At 33.8% G+C, this 18802-nt stretch overlaps 2 protein-coding genes across 3 annotated transcripts in view; one reads left to right on the top strand and one right to left on the bottom strand.

Moving 5' to 3' along the window:
• Nucleotides 1-1325: 1325 nt before the first annotated feature.
• LOC119086045 (protein cornichon homolog 4) lies at nucleotides 1326-2395 on the bottom strand. The gene is made up of 3 exons (XM_037196618.1): nucleotides 2161-2395; nucleotides 1779-2101; nucleotides 1326-1682 (listed from the first exon to the last, which is right to left on the bottom strand). The coding sequence occupies exons 1-3, from the start codon at nucleotides 2233-2235 to the stop codon at nucleotides 1610-1612; spliced, it is 471 nt and encodes a 156-aa protein (XP_037052513.1). The 5' UTR covers nucleotides 2236-2395; the 3' UTR covers nucleotides 1326-1609.
• Nucleotides 2396-6417: 4022 nt separating this feature from the next.
• LOC119066414 (1-phosphatidylinositol 4,5-bisphosphate phosphodiesterase classes I and II) overlaps nucleotides 6418-18802 on the top strand; it is a 106587-nt gene continuing 94202 nt past the window's right edge. For both annotated transcript variants that reach the window (XM_037168886.1, XM_037168887.1), the window contains exons 1-2: nucleotides 6418-7346; nucleotides 18179-18556. In XM_037168886.1, the coding sequence (XP_037024781.1) occupies nucleotides 18344-18556 (213 nt within the window). In that variant the 5' untranslated portion in view covers nucleotides 6418-7346; nucleotides 18179-18343. The remainder of the gene's footprint in view (nucleotides 7347-18178; nucleotides 18557-18802) is intronic.

Genomic DNA, 18802 nt, shown 5'->3' on the forward strand with positions numbered 1-18802 from the left:
TTACGTGTCCTAGATTCTCCATGAGCTTACCTATTCGGACATACCTCGCACGACAGAATAAAATAAGGCAGTAGCGCTTGGTTCGACTAGGGACCTGAATTATCCAAGGTAAATATATGTTGTGGATGTAATGCTATATATAACCGAATCAGATGTGCGGTGGTACGAAAGTTCGATACAAACGTCATCTCAAACCTTCGTTAAAAGCAAAAAATGGAATAGAAAGCCATCTGTTGTGACATAGTGAAAATATTCTGTGAAAGACAAGTAAATCTTAAATTTAAAAAAAATAGATGTCATTGGCATCGAACCTATGTGATAGGCCGTGCATCTGAATGGCATTACCTCCACACTATTTCTACCTTGGAATTATCTATTTTGCGAATAAAATTAATTCAATTTAATTAATTAATTCAACTGGGGTGATGGGAACCTACAATGCTTCAGAGTCAATGAAAGAAATTTTTTATATTTTGTAAATACTTTTTAGAACCTCTTTTCATACAAAAACGCTATACTACCCCGAGAATCAACAATCGCTTTTGAAGAATGAGAAAACATATTATATAAAATAAGTTTCTTACAAAGGTGATTCTCAGGATCATTCTGAGTGCCAACCGGGGTAAGGAGGTTAAAAAAAATAAAATTAATATCGAGCTCATCACTACTTAAGGGCGTAAGCGTACAGTATCTCAGGAACTACTCAACAGATTTTGGTCATCTTTCTTTTCTGACTTTTGAAGATAAACCACCCGTTTGTAGCGACAGTGAAAGGTTTTAAAATTTTGCGCTTCTAAGTCAAACCATTACTCGATGTCGAGGTGCAAATACTTGTAAATTTCGTTGAAAAAAATTTTCAAAGGGAAAATCCTCTGAGGATTTTCTTATCATTTTCCCGGATTTTTTACTGATTCTGGATGGAATTTCAAAGGATTTCTTTAAAATTATCAACGATTTTCGTCTTTTGATTTGATTTTCTTGAGGATTCTCTTTGAATTTGTGGATTTTCTTCGTACAGTCAGAGGCAGTGAAATTTCAGCATTAATTTGCTTCAGCTGTTCTTCAGCTGATCCACACATTCAATCAAAACTGTTTATATATGTTTATACGGTTGAAGCTGCTACACGCACGTGCGTGGTAGTGGTAAAACCCTATAAAGACGTATAAACAGTTTTGATGGTTTGTGTGGATCAGCTGAAAAACAGCTGAACGAAATTAATGCTGAAAATTCTGAAATGTTGAAGTTTCGACTTTTAGTGGCGGTGACCAGAGTGATTAGACAGAATACCAAATTCTTACAGACGGGAGACGATTGGAAGACGAAATTCATGCACAAAAAATCCGATTTATTAACAAAATTACAACGCCCGGCAAGTAAATTAAAAGTTTTTCGATTTTTTCTTATATTAACGGATAATATGGTGGGTTTTCGGGTACACGCCAAATCAATATGCTATTTTATGAACCAAAACCACAGTCCGTTCTTCGATGAACGATCCATCGAAAACGTAAAATGTGCGGTGACACAGTCACAGTAAAGTCAAACTTATTATCAGTCAAACGTACGCTGGTATAAGAACAACTAAGTAAGACTTTACTGATGCAAATCTCAGAATTCCGTTATGATTTCTTCATCCTCGTGTCGACGAATCGGATCACCTTCCAGCATTGCATGTATCATGCTGCAAGTGAATGGAAAATAAAAAATTTCGAGATTAGAAAAACCACATTCTGCGATTTCACAAAGTTGAGATGTGTTATGTCGTTAATTGCCTTACCAGTACAAGTAAATGAAGAACATAATCAGGTAGAACACCATGAATATCAAACAGTTTCGCATGTGAATTTTCACCATTCCCCGGTTGTGAATTTCCGTCGGATCGTACAGACCAATGTTACCCCTTGGCATTCGGTATATCTCTCGTATTTGCCAGATAACCGGAGGAAGATTACACAAAAGCAGCCACCAATGACCAGTTAATAGCAGCATGAGTGCAACAAACGTATGCATCGTAACTTTGGGAATAACCCAAAAGTTCAGGGTGTTGCAGCACTGATTCGCATTCAGATAATCGCTCTCAACGTCGGTCAAAAGAATTACCTTTAATAAAACGACTTAATTACGGTCTAATTTTTCAAGAAACAGACTGAAGAACTTACGAAGTAAACTAGTAGGAAGAGCAAGGATCCAGTTAGAATGAGTATTATGATGAACAACAATATGTCTGGTATCATTTTGATCAGAGGGCTGAGTAGACACAATTGAGTTCTTTTAGGAAGCGCACAATTTAATCCGACTTTGGTTTATGTACTAATTAGTCTTTGGTATGTTTACATTCCGGTCGTGTTTCAATTACCTGAAAACAATTATCTCTACTGACATTACTGAGACATTTTAGATGTTATAACGTTGGTAACAGTGACTTTCCATCATCGAAATGTAGTAGATGGAAAATCAATAGAATCTCATGCCTTGCAAATTTGTGTTTTTGAATTTTCGCAAAATTTTTCATTCCATGTTGAAGTAGTCGAAATTTCATTTCAAGGGTGTTGTAACCCTACAAAATAAAATTACCTACTTTTCGTCGAAGTTAATCATTTCATTTCCATTGATACACCCTTTGATCATTTTTCACCACAAAGGCATCCGAATTTTCAGCTGACGTGAGAAATAGTTATTTATACAACCGAGTGGCAAATGCTTTTTAGGCACTAGATGTGCAGATTGTCACTCGAGGCCGTAGGCCGAGTGTGACATTACACATCGTGTGCCTAAAAGCGCGTTTATCATCAAGTTGTTTACAACGTTTTTCGTAAATAAAGGCAAGGGACGGTCCTAACTTTCGTCGCTTGTTGCGAAAATGACTATTTTCTCACTTACGTTGTGCGTATATATAACCGAGTGGTAACTGTTTTTTTCAGCAGTGGATGTGTAGATTGTCACACGAGGACATCGTCCACCTATTTCAGCACTTTTCAGTCGATTTCATAAACAACTATTATCAGTGAGCTCAACGCACTTCAAGCAAAAGTGATCATTGTCCTGAGCTCCTGCCTAAGCTGCCAAATAGAGTACTATTTCGTATGAAAAATTTTCCGAATACTACAAAGATATTACTCGGAAAATTTCACAGCTAAGAAATGACCAAAGACCGGCTGAGTTACTTAATCTATTGCGTCACTATGAAACTAAAATATCGAAAGTAAAATAGTGGGGTGTGGATCATGAAAATAGTAGCACAAAGGTTTACAAATACATTCATTATCTTGAATGTAGGGGTTTCAGCGACATCCTTTTGGCTTCCTTAAATTCGAATCCATTTTTTAGGTCTTACATGAACCTAGAATGCGTAATTGATTCCAAACAATTGCCCAAGTAATATCTCAACCTTTCTTAAAATGAATTAATCGCATTTATACGAAACTATCGTGACAAAGGATTTTTTTAAGTCACTTTTATTCAAATAGCTAAAATCCATAGGAATAATTAGCTTTCTTTTCTAAAATCATTTATTTTTAGGAAAGTCAAGTATAGGTGAATTTCGGCTAAGAGACCACGTCGGGCATATCTACCATTTACGGCTAATTTGAAACACGAAAAATAATATGCGTGTCCTACAGAGTCTACTTGTATAACTACGTTTTTGAGACACAATAGACAGACCACAATGATGAAATGTTAAACTTTCAAGACTAGCACGGAAATATTTAACTTCTCAGGTTATCTTCTCGATAAATTTAAATTGTGGTCTTTTGTCGCAAATGTTTGTAACAGATAAACGGTTTGACGCTTAGTGCTTAGTGCGTAGCAAACAAAGTGTCAAGCCAAGGATTCTCCAAATTATCTCTACCAATGGTCTAAGTTAGCGTTGCTAAAACCTTAAAAATAAATTGGGACAAGCTACAAATCGAAGTACCGTTAATTTTTGAGATGCAAGCATAACTTCAAAAGTTTGTACACATTTTTTCATTAAATGCTATTAAAAACTTTCCGGTATTAATACCGGTATTTTACGCTCAAAACCGGTATTCGGTATTGGAAGATTCCGGTATTGATACCGGTTTTAATACCGGTATTGCATTTCCTATTTCCTAGTTACATACAACGTTTTTCTCAATAATGGCAACGAAAGTTTTAATTTTCGTCACTGAGTTCAGAAACTAATCATTGAGATTTTCCTTGTATAAGCAACGTAAGGTAAAGATCCAGGCTGCATATTATTGGGGCGGAATACACAGTCTTGGCATTAAAACCTAAAATATTAAAACAGGATGTCGGATTTTTTGTTTGTCTTTTCAATAAAAGCCTACCTGACTATCACAGGTAAACGTTGACCTTGTGATGTAGTTTACTGTGAATACATGAACGAAAAGACGACGAAAACCCACACCCAACACCCATGAGTTGTCGTCTCGTCGAGAGAGTTAAATGTCATGTTTCTTGTACCTAGAAAATCATTTAATCAAAAACAAACTAAGACAGAGCTTTATTAACCTGTTACAGACGGCTGTCATCTGTTATCGACAACGACAGCAAGAATAAACCACAAGCTCTGACAAATGAAGTAAAAGATTTCTGAAATAAATCTATGAAAATCTTCGATCAAATGAAGTAATAGATCAGATAGTAAAACTGTTAATATGATTTCTGTCTGTGACATGTTAAATTCCAACCACCTGGATCAGACAACTTTCTGGAACCTCCCGCCCTGCAAAAATGTGCGAGTAAATACGTCTGATGTCCTCTTATAAATGGCGAAATATACGCTTAAACCAATTAAGTAATGAATTACAAGACGATCTGTTAAAAATACTTTTATCGATATAAGTAATCGCCTCCATAATCATGTCGTCATAGCACTAATCTAGCATTAACACTTCGTGGCAGCTAAAAAAGGAAAATTCTTATTAAACGTTTCCTTACGTATATTTCATGGTATGTCATCTCCATCTTAATCTTCATATCTCGTGATATCTTCTTGTGTTTGGCTCGTTGATCCAAGGCGAACTTGAGGTCAATGAACACACGAGAAGTTTTTTTCCAGTCAATTCTAAGCCAATTTATTTACAAGCGAAAAAAAAGACTGCTCACAGTGGCGCAGCCAGTAAAAAATCGATCTTTTCAAAAAATAAATTTTACAATAAATAAAAGTCATCTACTCTATTAGCTCCTAATGTTCCCAAAATGCATGCCGCGTTCCCTCTTTGAATGGGAACGAGAAGTCGTTTCCTTCAGTCTATATTATTCTTAAAATCGGTACACTCGGCCCTAGAAAATCTAACTGATTTTTTTTTTAACGAAATTAAATTACCTAAAACAAGATATTCCTTCGTCCCCATTCTATACTCCCCCATTGACACCTTAAAGTAAGATAAAAAATCGAAAGAGTTCTCCTGGCATGCTTCCGAACGATATCTCTGGCACCCTCATTTTATGGACACCATATCCAAGACAATAATATCCATCTATGTTTGGATTAGATAACACAATTGGGGCCAATAACTAAACAATCGACATGCATCGTATCCACCAACATTTCATCAAAAATGTATCAATATTTGCCACTTGTTTGATGTATTGCTGGAACATGTTTCATTGATAGAACAATATAGTGTTTATATTTACGTAAATAAAAGGCGGCTTTGCCACATTAAACCACCATATGGTTTATCATTGATAACAGCCCAATTCAATGGATTAATATGCATTCAAATAGTTGCGATTAGAAAATTATAAACTGAATAGAATCGAATAAGGTTCTTTAGACAAGTCGATTCATGGTGTTATCCAATTCATATGTACAGCCGAACAGGTTAAACTGATGAATATATCCATCTATCTACATGTAACACATTCGTATAAAAATTACGCAGACTCAAATCAGCTGAAATTTTTGCATTCAAAACCGAATCGAATAAGACTGTATTGTTTCTCTTTCTCTCACTCTCTCCGTCTTTTCTGGTATGTACTTTTTGTAATACCCAGTTCATCAAAAATAACACTGAACTAACATACACTTACTCAGTTTCCATGCCATATCACTAATATCATAAGAAACTTATTGGGAATATCTGTTGGACAGGTTTGATTACCATGTTTTATGAATTAACAATCATACCTATGTGCAGAACGATCTGAACGAACTTTGCAACAATTGATCTTGAAATGAATTGAGTCATTTTATGAAAAGAAAATTAATGAAGAAAAAAATCGGTATCTCAGTGTAACAGCAAACGGACGTTTAAATATTAAGAGAAATTTTATGATAACTATGTGACATGCGTACGCATTTTGTGAGACGAATATATACGTTCCCATGTCTAACAACAAACACCGATGCATCTGCTAACAAAAAAAAGAAGCATACACTCACAAGAGAATTGAAAAATGAAACTCTTTCCTTCGAGTGCCTATGCTCGAACCGAATCAAAATGGGATTGCCTCTTGCTGAGCTAACACGTATCGACTGTGTTTCACTGCGGTGCTATTTAATCCGGTGTTATTTAGCTATTTAAAGAAAAACACAATGTCAGAGACAAATCACTAAATGTGATAGCAAAAGTGAATTGATAATTACCGATTCGTTGGTTGTTTCGCAGTATATTAATTGCCAACGGTGCAATTTTTCATTGACAAAATTTTACCGATTTTAGTGTTTTATGAAATACAATTTTTTTTCTTCATATATTCCTTGAAAATCGTTTCTCTCTCCGGGGAAAATACGGGTTTTTGTGCGTGTGATTTACGCGCTTGTGTGCTTTTTCATCGTATTTAATTCAAAATAATTTTTTTTTTTTAAAGAGGAGTTTAATGATTGACGAGCTTTTCGTGTTTGTTTATTTGTCTTTAAATATGAATGAATGAAATTCAAACTCTGTTTATCAAAGTTGGTTACATATATGAGTCGTCTTCATCATTTGTTTGAAGCTGTAAATATTATTACTTTAAAATTGTGCACATTAGTGATAAATGAGTGAGTGTTGTTTTGTCATAAAATAAAACACTGTGTGTAAATAACATAAAGTCGCAAGGCAACACGCTGGGTTATAACTGTTTTAGTACGACAAAACCAATGTAAATAAAAATTCTAAATAAAAACAATAGATTTTGAAAACGTGAAACAATTTTATTTGGAAAGAAAAAAAAAGGAAAAAAACACCAGTCCGTAGCAACAATAATTTTTATTTGAAAACATACTGTGGCTGCGAGAAACTGAGATTTTTTATATATATAAATATTTTAACACAAAACTTAAACTTGTATGAGTATAACAACTTTGTGCTCCGTTCAACTTGAATCAAATGCTGATACTTTTAAACGTGTATTTCAACTAAAAACTTCCAAGGTATGAATATTTTCATATTTATTTACACATACAACTTCTTACAGTACAATACAAGGCATTTTTGATTTAGTTTGTTTGAACTAAAAGAGTTTTATTTAGATAATGTGTATAGAGAAAAAGCAGCGGTTCAGCGCGATCATCAGTCATCAGGTGGATCAAATATAAATTTTATTGCAATTTAAAACAACCTTCTTAACCGATCGAAAATGTAGATTTTATATTCTGACAACAAATTTATTATTTTACAGAAATGTTACTTAACTTTACAAAATTTTACGTTAAATCACAACACAATGGCCTCATTATATTTTATTTTTAACATTTTATGTTAGTTACTTTCAACGTTTCTGTTCGCAGAACTTACAATTATTTGTTGTGGTTAAACGAAACGATTATTTCTGATGGATTTGGTCGATTGGCGGACCGCGATTTCAGTTTCTAGTACCAGAATTGTTTTGTTTCCTCCTAATTAAATCCCTTTTCGCTCATCGTTTTATAACTGCGAGATTATTGCATTAGAACTATTTATATCCTCTTGACTGTCCTCTTCCATTCAAGTGTAATATATCGCTGCGTGGTGTGTTTCGGTCATTATTTTGTTGACTATGACCATATACTATCGTAGACCCTTTGTCACGAGTGCTACACACATGACTGTAACAGTTTTGGCGTAGGGATGAGTGAGAATGACAAAGACACCTCATGAAAAATCATATTTTTAGAGACTTAGGACGGAGACCTTGCGTGAATAAGAAGAATATCTCCCAAATATTCCCGTGTAATCAAGTAGTTCAAAAAGTTTCATCATTCCCAACCAGCCCGCACAACTCAATTCCCATTAAACAAAGCTATAAATGCAGTTTTGACAGCAACATAAGTAATAAGCAAGTATTAAGAATCTCTTGTCAGTCAACAGAAAATCCTTACAAAATTTTACTAAAGAAAATCCTCAAATTCATAGAAAATCCCTAAAGTCTGCAAAATCATCGAAAATCCTTTAAATGGTTCGAGAAAATCAAATGAAAACGAAAACTCTTATAAAAACATTCTTTGAAAATCCATCCCTAATCAGTCAAACATTCCCTGAAAATCCTTGAAAATCAATTGGAAAATCCTTGAAAATCCTCAGTGGATTGCCTTATTGAAAATCCTTTGTCAACTATATCTACAAATACCTGGACTTCGGTATTAAGTCTATTAGTTCTAATTAAATTTCCATGAGATTAACGCACAATCTTTTACTTCATTTGTTTCAAGACCTATATTTTGAGAGTATTCTTCGCTTCTGAAATCCAAACATAAACAAATTTGAACGTAGATATCAAATTTATCTGAAAAACCTCAACGAAAACATTCATTTCTTCACTTTCCCATGATGCTTCATCGACAAAATCGATCGAAATGTATATTGCATAACGCCTCACCAAACCTCACACATTACCGCATCGTATATATATGTAATAATGCGAACATACCACCACATTTTACTCAACAATCGGCCCAACAAAATTGATTATCCTTTTCGATGCAGAATTGCGTTCAACAGGTAATAGTTCCCTGGACCACGTCGGTGGGTTTAAAAAAAAATGACATGGCTGGTTACAGGTTAATTGTGTTTTGATTGACATGATGAAATCCCGCAACACGATGTAGAATTATCTGCGGATTTTAGTATGGTGTTGGAATAGAAATTTACAGTGTGCAAAGAATGGATTCGGTTGAGTATATGGGAAACTGATAATATTTTTTGGAAAGTTGTAGTAATCAGTAGCACTAGTAGTGACTAAGGAAGAAGATTGTTTTAACGATAACATTTTGTAGTTTTATTGAAGTAATTCATAACTTTTATTTCCGATAATGGATGTAAATGAGAAATTTTCTGAAAATTGAAATGATTCTAAACGATATATCAGTATGAATATCAGCATTAGTCCAATCGGGGTCTTCTTATAACTACATTATTTCTCTTAAATCTCATGGCGAAGACCCATTAACACCTTTTACGAAAGGCAAAAACAGGCTCACTGGCTTCTTAAACACGCCTCGAATTATGCAAAAACTCTCTGAGGAAAGTTAGGTTCGTAATAGTTGCTGTTATCTCGCCTAAATATAGGCTAGACATAAGGATTGTTGCAGCGACCAAACCCACTGCAACTACCCAAATTTTGACACTTAAGTGAACTGCACGATGTTACCAACGCGAAATAATCGCTAAAAAAACTCAGTGTGGAATTGTCTGACACGAGAAATATGCCCGGATTATTTTGATGTAAAGCTTGTACGTTACCATCCCAGCCAAAAATGACTAACTCAGACATATTTCAACTTGTATGTGTGTAGAAACTAGTGAAGTACAAGACTTTGCTCCAAACTGCAGAACAAATGTAGAGTGATCGAAGTAATAGATTCCATAATAATACTGATGTGAAAGGTTAAAATCGTTAGAATGGTTACAATTCACGTCGATCACAAAGTATAGAGTTATTCTAACCAAAATGAAGGTCTTCAATTTCATGTCGTCAACTAATTGTTCTCAGCAATGTTAATATTCAAATTACTTTTCCGATAATCAACTTTTAAGTTGTTACATTGAACCAAAGATTTACTTGATTAGTTTGTGATTGAGCTGTTCACCTTATTTAATTTCTTTTCGTGTATTGATTATGTTATCAGAATTAAATTCTCATTAGCATGCACAATGCACGATGAATAATGAATATACAGTCACACAGTCACACGTATAAATTTCAACTCGTTTTCAATTTCGGGGCGGGAGTCATACTTTCCTATCGCTGCTGTAACTTCTCTATATATATAATATTTGTAATATTGCGTACCGGTATGTATAGAGGCTCGTTGATAATCTTTGATTTTTGTTTAAAGTCACATAACAACAACAAAACTCAAACAAAAACACAAAAAAATTTGTGTGTCGGTTGTCGATTAAAGTGCTGTTCATAGTTCAGCACCCGGACTTTATGTTTGTGATCGTTTTATTATCGTTTCACTTTTGTTTTTTAAGTAAAACATTCATATTTCTGATGATCTTGTATGAAGGGCACATTTCAATGAAATTTTCGATAACTTTGAATAGATTTTCAAAGTTTGTAGTTTGGTTTTGAGAAAAACTGAAAATTTCTCTGATATGCGAAAGAATCTCGGGGAAATTATGTCAAGCGGCAAGGTACATACACTGCTGTACAACGCATTAAAACCTTATCTACATGAACAAAAGACCTAAGAGTATGTGATGTAAAGAAGTACCAGCTTGGATCAAAAATTCATAATCAAACAAAAGCAATGAACGTTTCCGACGTAAATTTTCTTTTCTTGTTGTAAGACATTGGCCTATTCAATTACAAAACTATTTGCTTGAAATGTTCAAGAATTCAGTGACCGGAAGTAAGGCAAATTAGTTTGTAAAATGGGGCGGATTTTGCAGTTTTACTCTCCCATATACAGAATAATAAATGGCAATTCCCATGGCGTAGATGGAAAATATTTCTTAGCAACATCTCACAACTTCGATAGCACAACTTGGACGAGTGGCTTTTGGAGTTGTTTTTGTTAGAAGACCTCTAAATGATCTTATTATGTTGTCAAATGCAAATATTTCTTTGCTTTATTTATAAGAATTATTCTACACTTATATTCGAGTCGTACTGGTGGTTATTTTGTTGTTGTTAAATCCAAAACGTTGGTTGTGGATCACTCACGTCCAATGTTTAATTTCTTTGGAAAAGCAAGAAGCTTCCGGATGTTTTACAATTCTAAAAAAAATCCTTTTGTTGTCAAATATGAAAAGGACAATATGAAGTTCCATAGTCAGTCATCTCAAAAAATGTTTTTTTTTTAAAGAAAATGTTTGGTGTAAAACACACAGATAACCTCTTTGTTCTTGTGACTGATGAAAGAATCAAATCAAAACTTTTAAAGAAAATCGCCTGAGCTCTCGGAAAAGTGATATCCGACAGGTCTGTAATTAGTCCCACATAAATTTCGCCTAACAAATTAAATTCTAGATTTTTATTTTCTGCTCTGTAACGAAACAATAAAATACAAAATCTAGATTTTCATTTGTTATAGAAGAAAATTATTGTGGAAACAACAACTCCAAAATCAGAAAACATGTCGGATTTCTAATTCCTTGATGTGTACTGGAGAAAATCCGGTGGAGATGAACATGAAACGTATTTTATTTGTATCTATGGTGCTCCCCCTTCATCAAAAAGAATGTATAATATTCAAAGACTATTCTTATAACAGAGCTATAGTTGAATGTCTTATGTAGACTTTCACTGTATTAATTAGAACAAACAAAGCAATTGAGATATTTCCATAACATTGTTAAATAATAAAAAACTTATCTTATTTTCCCCGACGAAATCTTTCTCAAGAACCCTCATTTACAAAAATCTGAAACTTTTAGATGAAATTTTAGAATCTGGACATATTTGCCGTTTTTAGTGCTTTTTAGCAAATATTTTTCGTCCCTGATCTCAAAATTCCTTAAATTTTATTTCCTCGTCACCTTTTCACAAAATCCCCATCTGTTGAATTTGGACGACTTTTACATGAATTTCTACCTAATTTATCATTTATTGTAGCGCTGAAACGCATTAAATATGGTTATGGTCAAATCTCATCCTTTTTCATAGAACTCATCAATACATTTCCAACGAGCTATTATACGACTAAATCGGTAAAATTTAGATACGTTTTGTAGGAAATAAATCATCGATTTTTGGAATTTTTTTCCCAACTTTCTACTCCTCACTTCGTTTTCTCATATCTCCTTTACATCCCAACTTCCTGCACCTAACTCCTCATACCTCCGAATCAAATTTTCCAAATGGCGCCAAATTTCGTTCTATTTTCTAGTACTCGATTAAAACTATGAAATAGAATGAAATTTGACACAGATAGGTCGCGTGACATTCGCCCAAATTTACTCCAAACTATCTATTTCCCTCACGAATTGTCCAGGTGGTTTTCGAAATACATTCCCGCAGCTTCCTACATGAAACTCTTAAAGTTCTAATTTGAGAATGTACTCTTTTTTCCAACAGATAAGATTTCTTCGATGTGTACTTGATTTATTTCGTTTGTTTATAATTTTTTTCCCTTTTCTTTCTAAAAAAAAACGTAAGCTTTTGGTGTGGGGAAACAATTTCATGAATAATATAATATCTGCTCGCCTTATATTTATTGCGGAAAACACACATTTTCCGTTCTGACTGCGATCGACCAGCCAAAAACTCGTAAATGTAATTTATAGCGAGATTTATGGCCAAATTTATTGCTTAAAGAAAAATTAACTCAACTTAAATCATTTTCCCTACATTTGTTCGTGAGGTTTTACGTTTCTTCAGAGATAGGATATGAAGCTTAGTGTTGGATTCGGTAAGATACATGGGAAATTACATGTTTAATCTTGCAATTAATGTGAATCTGTTGATGGTTTTAATTTAAAAACTTAATAATGCGGAATATGGATGTTTTGAAATTGCGGAAATCATCATAAATAGTTGATTGGATGAACACAGAATCAATGTTCGGAAATCATTGTGTTGAAGTTAGAGTGACTTTCAGATCCATTTGGTTAACATAACAAAAGCTCTACTCCTCTCACAGAAGGGTACAGATTTTATGATCTTCCATAAAAATATTTTGATTCTTTACCTACCACAGCGCGTTTTACATTTTCCAAAATCTACGAAAGCTGTATATCTGATTAAGATTACATTATATAGGTATATAGGTATGCTAATTACTTTCTAATATTCTTGCTCAACCATAACATGACCATAAATTTAACCGGCAAAGGTCCATAAACCCGCCCGCGGTACAGCTATATTCCGTGTACATTCTTTGTTCGCCTATTTATAAATAATTCAATGTCCTTTTGTTCTAATTAAACTGCGAGCAATGAAGAAAAATTGCTTTATTATTCCGTAATGAATAATATTAACATTTAATGAATTCAAACACTCAATGTGGAAATTGTTATGCTTATGCTGAATGGTTTTTAGAGAGAGAAAGAAATAAAAAAAATTCGAAATTTTAAGAATCTGTGATGAAGGGCTATGATTGCGAATTTTGCAGAGCGGTAGGATAGATTTAATGTTTGCATAAAATTTTCATTTTGGTCCGACAGGGGTTGGAAGCGTGAGTGGATATGGAACGTAACTATGTATAGCTGAGGACAATAAATTCTGTTCACTATTTTACATGCAATGAGGTTGTCAGAGTGTGGTTTCGAGCGTCATCGTATAAATCAAACGACTTGCATTTCGCATGGGAATGTCACAAAATATCTGTAACAAATTTTGCTAGTGGGTTGGCTTGATGTAAACTGTTTGTTATTGTTTGAAAAGCTAGGGGGTTGAACCATAGCACTCGACACTTTTATCGTTGAACATTTTACTCACTCGACTGAAAGTTTGTTCTTTTGACGTCAACAAAAACGGGTAGAGGCATTTTCGGAAGATACCCTGGTATTCTACCTCTACTAATTTCACTCCTAGTATACATCACAGATGGAACTAGATTTGTCGCACAGCTTACCACTGAGCACTGTAAAAAAAAATCCGGTATCAAGGAATCGCGAGGAACTAAGGGATCATTCATAAATTACGTAACACTTTCTCAGTGCTGTCAGAAAAATTAAATCCTAAATAGCTCGAACAATACGCGGCTTATGAAGGTAAAACTACTCTATATCTTCCTTTTATGGGGTATCTTGGGGGATAGAACTTTGCAGTAAACGTATTTCTCAAGTTATTTAAGATTTAGTTTTGATGACAGCACTGAAAAAGCGTTACGTAATTCATGAATGATCCCTAAAAAGTCATGCGAAATTAGTAAAATAATGATCCGCCGGTAACCAGAGCTGGTTGGACAAGTCGAATATTATTATTATTACCTCTGGTTGAGTATTCTCGCATAGACACTGTACAAAAAGCGTCATTCATAAGTGCGATGTTATGAGGTAAAGAAAAAAAGTCAGACATGTAGTAAAGCGGGGAAGGGTCCTTAAAAAAACTGAGAAAAAAGCAAATATCTTTTCTGAACGATGGCTATGAGTTTTTTCAGAGCGTGTGCGAAAACTTATTTTTTCTATTTCATATCGAGCATTAGCGAAGAACGGAAGTAACCATCTTCGTCTAGCTCTTTCTATCGATTTACTACAATTTTTTTGCTATCTCATGCCTTTGCGATATTGCATTTAACAATGGCATATTTTCGTCTGCAAACTTTTTTGTATCATGGGATTTTACTTACTACTTATATATGACATTATAAAAAGGCTGCCAGTTGTCTCTAAGTAATTCTTAAAGAAATTTTATCGTTCCTTCAAGCAATGGAAAAAAAAGTTTTCAGAAAGACAACGCATCTATTGCTACGTAGACACTTTAATTTCGAACTCTAGAATCTAATTCAATTTTAATTTACAAACATTTGCACTATGGAAATTATCTATTTTAACAAAAAATAATTGTAAAACGAAGAGATAGTCTGATAACAAGTGCCTATACCATGACACAAATAGTGCAAAATAACACTTAAACGTTAAGTGTATCAAAGCTTAAAGTTTATTGCAGAGAGTCTATAAATAAATCTATTTACTGTGAACGGCTGGAGTTGTTATGTATATCCACCTCTTAATTAATTATGAAGTGGGCTCAATTGAAAGTTACTTGACCTGCCAAATTATAATGTAGTTGTATATACGACCAATAGATAAATAATCAATAACAACATTGCTAGGCAATTACGTTTCAGACGATAAATGCTAATAAAGTCGTCAAGATAAAAGGTAATTAAGGTCTTTGATAAGTAGACAAATTAGTGTATAATTTTGTAGCGTGCGTTCTAATAATTTAGCAAAGAACGTTATGCCATATTGTTACATTAAAATTGTAAGAGGTGTAATTGCGGATCATTTCAGCAGTTGAAATACACGCATCTAACGTTTCAACATAAACTTCTTTTTTTTCGTATTTAATAGAGGTGATAACGTGACTTTTATACAGATAATGTCATGCGTAACTGCTTCACAGTTCGTGAGGCATAATGAAGTGTTTGAAAAATAATATTTTTTTTTGCCTTCATTGAACATTTCAAAATAAATTCTCAAATTTATGTATCCACGTTTGGCAAAATGCTTGGCAACGTATCCTATAAAAGTATTCAATTCGGGGAAAAAATACAATTTTTCACGTTCGTGTTTAGCTTTTCATACAAACTGTACTGTGACTATTATGATGATTGATCATATTGTATAAAAGCGTCAGAAAATATATATATTACGGAGAGGCGTTGCACTCAAAGTCAAAATCTATTCAAAATTACGCAAAGTATTCAATATGTAGCCGAGTCGATGTATATAATTTTCCATGAATTAAATTTTTCTTTGCGCTCGTGTTGAAACTGTCATTTTGTTGTGCGAAATATAATTCTAGCCATCAAGGTTGCACTACTCTAAAACCTGTAAAATTGTGTACAGACTGTACAAATTATTCGGTAATCGCAATTTTTTATTAGTCATTTTTCATAGAACCTGATAACGAAGCCTAAAATTTATTATTATTCTGTCATATTATGCAACTAAAATTGTGTTGACTTTGAAAGAGTGACGTGTAACGTCTTGCAATTACAATTTCTAATTTAGAAGACGACTGTTTCATGAGTTATTATAAAAACAATTTATGCAATATAATTACTCACTGATGAGACGATGAGGATGTATTTTCAATCCACAAATGTTATGTTGATAGTTATTGAAATTGTAAGTTAAGATAGACATCGAGTCTTTTGCCAGGGAAGATAATCTGTTACATTGAGATAAATCGAGAAATTTCGAAGCAAAGGGTTGGTTTTTCAATTTGATTGAAGCGCTGAAACTTTGTATGACTTCTATTCGAAACATACAATTACCAAATATGAACGGCGTTTTGTAGTAACCGTACGGTGATGGCTCAGTGATTACGTATACTAGCCCGTGTCAGACAATTCCATATGGAATGAACGGAAGGGGTCCACAAAAAATTCTCGCCATCCCTAGATGTCAAAAAGTGATTTTTTTTATTCATTCATAACCTGCGCAAATTCACTGAAATTCTTGTAAATTCTCATATTTCGACCTCTACCAAAAATATGCTAAGAGATGTTTTTTGTCCTACTTAGTGTTTTCCTACTAATTTGAGTCCAATTAAACAGAAAAGTTTTAATTTGGAAAATTTTGCCGAAATATTATGTTTGATGTGTCGTCAAAGTTCGCCGACTATGAGGAGTAAATTTTAAACCTAAAAATTCTATAAATTTTACATAGAAAATTATTCGATTATTGCTTAAATGGGCTTAAATTCTTGGTAATGTTGCAGGCTATCCAAAAAAAGAAAAGTTTTCGAAAATCGTCTGTAAAATGAGTGTGGTGGGACTGTTTGTTTGGCCCAATATTGAGGCAAAATTCCTCAACAGAGAAAATCAATTTTCTTGAAAACGTGTGAAAAACATTGTTTTTGGATCAAATAACTTAAATTAAAGTTTGTGAACCCCTTCCGCCCCGATCCCCAAACCATCGCACACCCCTAATGTACATACTAAATGACTCGTATGACGTAGCCCAAACACGATGAGTTTGTGTGTGTATTGTTAGCCTTCATTTAGGCGAGATATCAATTTTGCATACTTCGAGGCGTGGTTTGAAAGTACCGTTAAGCAGGTAGTGCCGACTACACTTGTTATTGGCTGTAAAAGGTTGTTAAGTCTCTTAACGAACGAACAAATCAAAATTAGTGCTAGAAATGAATTTCTGTCCAATCTCATTTTTCTTGAAATCTTTTGTTCTTTTGTAAAATTCAATTTAATTTTACAAAACTATGAGAATATGACTTTTTGTAGGAAAACTTAGTCCCTCCATGGTGGATTTGCAATCTTTATCTTCGCTTACAGTCCTGTTTTCACGTGCATCTCTCATTTCCCCGATCACTCTTAAATTAAATGCAACACTAATATCAATGCCAATGAAACTGTCACGAAACTTGCGATTCGTACATTTGAAATACGATACCTTCTCTACCGTTACAGCCTCTTCGTTCCGTTCATCCTCAAAGCGTCATGTATAATTGAAAATTGGAAAGAAAAAGTAGGGCAAACAGGGGAAATAAGGACATCATGTAACCACCTCTGAATGTTTGTTGTAGCACTTTACATTAGCATAATCATCGTCACCACTTTCTAGCTTATCAAATAATTCAAAATAAATTATTATAAATCCCGTTACATGTACATAGACGCTATACGATAAAGTGGAATCACTTTCGCACGTAATAGCACTTTGCTCTGGAAATCTAATGGAAAAGCGCTCTTATTTTAAATTACATAATTTTGCGCCGTGTTTATATAAAGTCTATGTGTACGAGTGTGCCGTACGTACATAATATGTCGACTGACAAACATTCCTTGCATAAATTAATTTTTGATCTTTTTTAAAGTGAATTATTATCATTTTCCATTTAATTTATTATTTCGTCTATTACATGAATTCTTTCAGATTTTCTTTTCCTTATCTTTTCGCGAAAAACGGAATCGGGGAACATTATTTCATTTCGTTTTTAGTCTCTTTGATAAATACATAATGTATTACACATGAACCTAATGTACATTTTCTTCTTTTTTTTTATTGATGTTTCCCAGAATGTCTTGGGTTAAAGCGAATTTTTTTTATTAGATTTTACATTTCGAAATCTTGTCTATTTGAATATTTCATTATTTACTTAGTTAATTAGCAAAACATTTAAATATTTTTTTATTCTCTTTCTTTACAGTTCTCATTTTCCTGAACGGTACAACGAGCCAATTTTTAATAACATAGTAAACTCAACATGTGTGTGGAAACAGGCAGAAACATCAATTTAAAAAGATGTTAAAAAAAATCCGTTGAAAAGTCAACGTTGAACCATCGATTGCAACAGGTTTTTTATCTATACCATATGGCAGCGCTTGATTCAACACCATCTGTAGCTGATCAGGAGCATCAAGATAAAAGTGTAACCACAATGTCAGCTATGTCAAGCACTGGAAGTAATAGTCAGGCTAGTCCGAGAAATACCGTGACATCGTCAACCGGTGCTTTCGTACAATTAGGTTCGGTTGAAGTTTCCAAATCTTTACAAGATGGTGAAAAGTTTGTTAAATGGGATGAGGTAAGTTTGTTTTCCTTACATATTTTATAAACTGAGAGTCGAGGGGTAACCGACTGGCCAAAATGGTGGCAAATCAATTTCTAATTCCTTTCAATTCCGTTTAATTACCTCAATTACCGGACCAACTCGTCTAATTGCCGGATTCGCTCTATTTCCTTTCAATTCCGTTCAATTCCGTTCAATTCCTTTCAATTCCCTTTCAATTCCCTTTCAATTTCTAAAGGTACTTCCTGTCAATTCCTTTTA

This window comes from Bradysia coprophila, chromosome IV (genome assembly GCF_014529535.1).
Source record: "Bradysia coprophila strain Holo2 chromosome IV, BU_Bcop_v1, whole genome shotgun sequence".
Lineage (NCBI taxonomy): Eukaryota > Metazoa > Arthropoda > Insecta > Diptera > Sciaridae > Bradysia > Bradysia coprophila.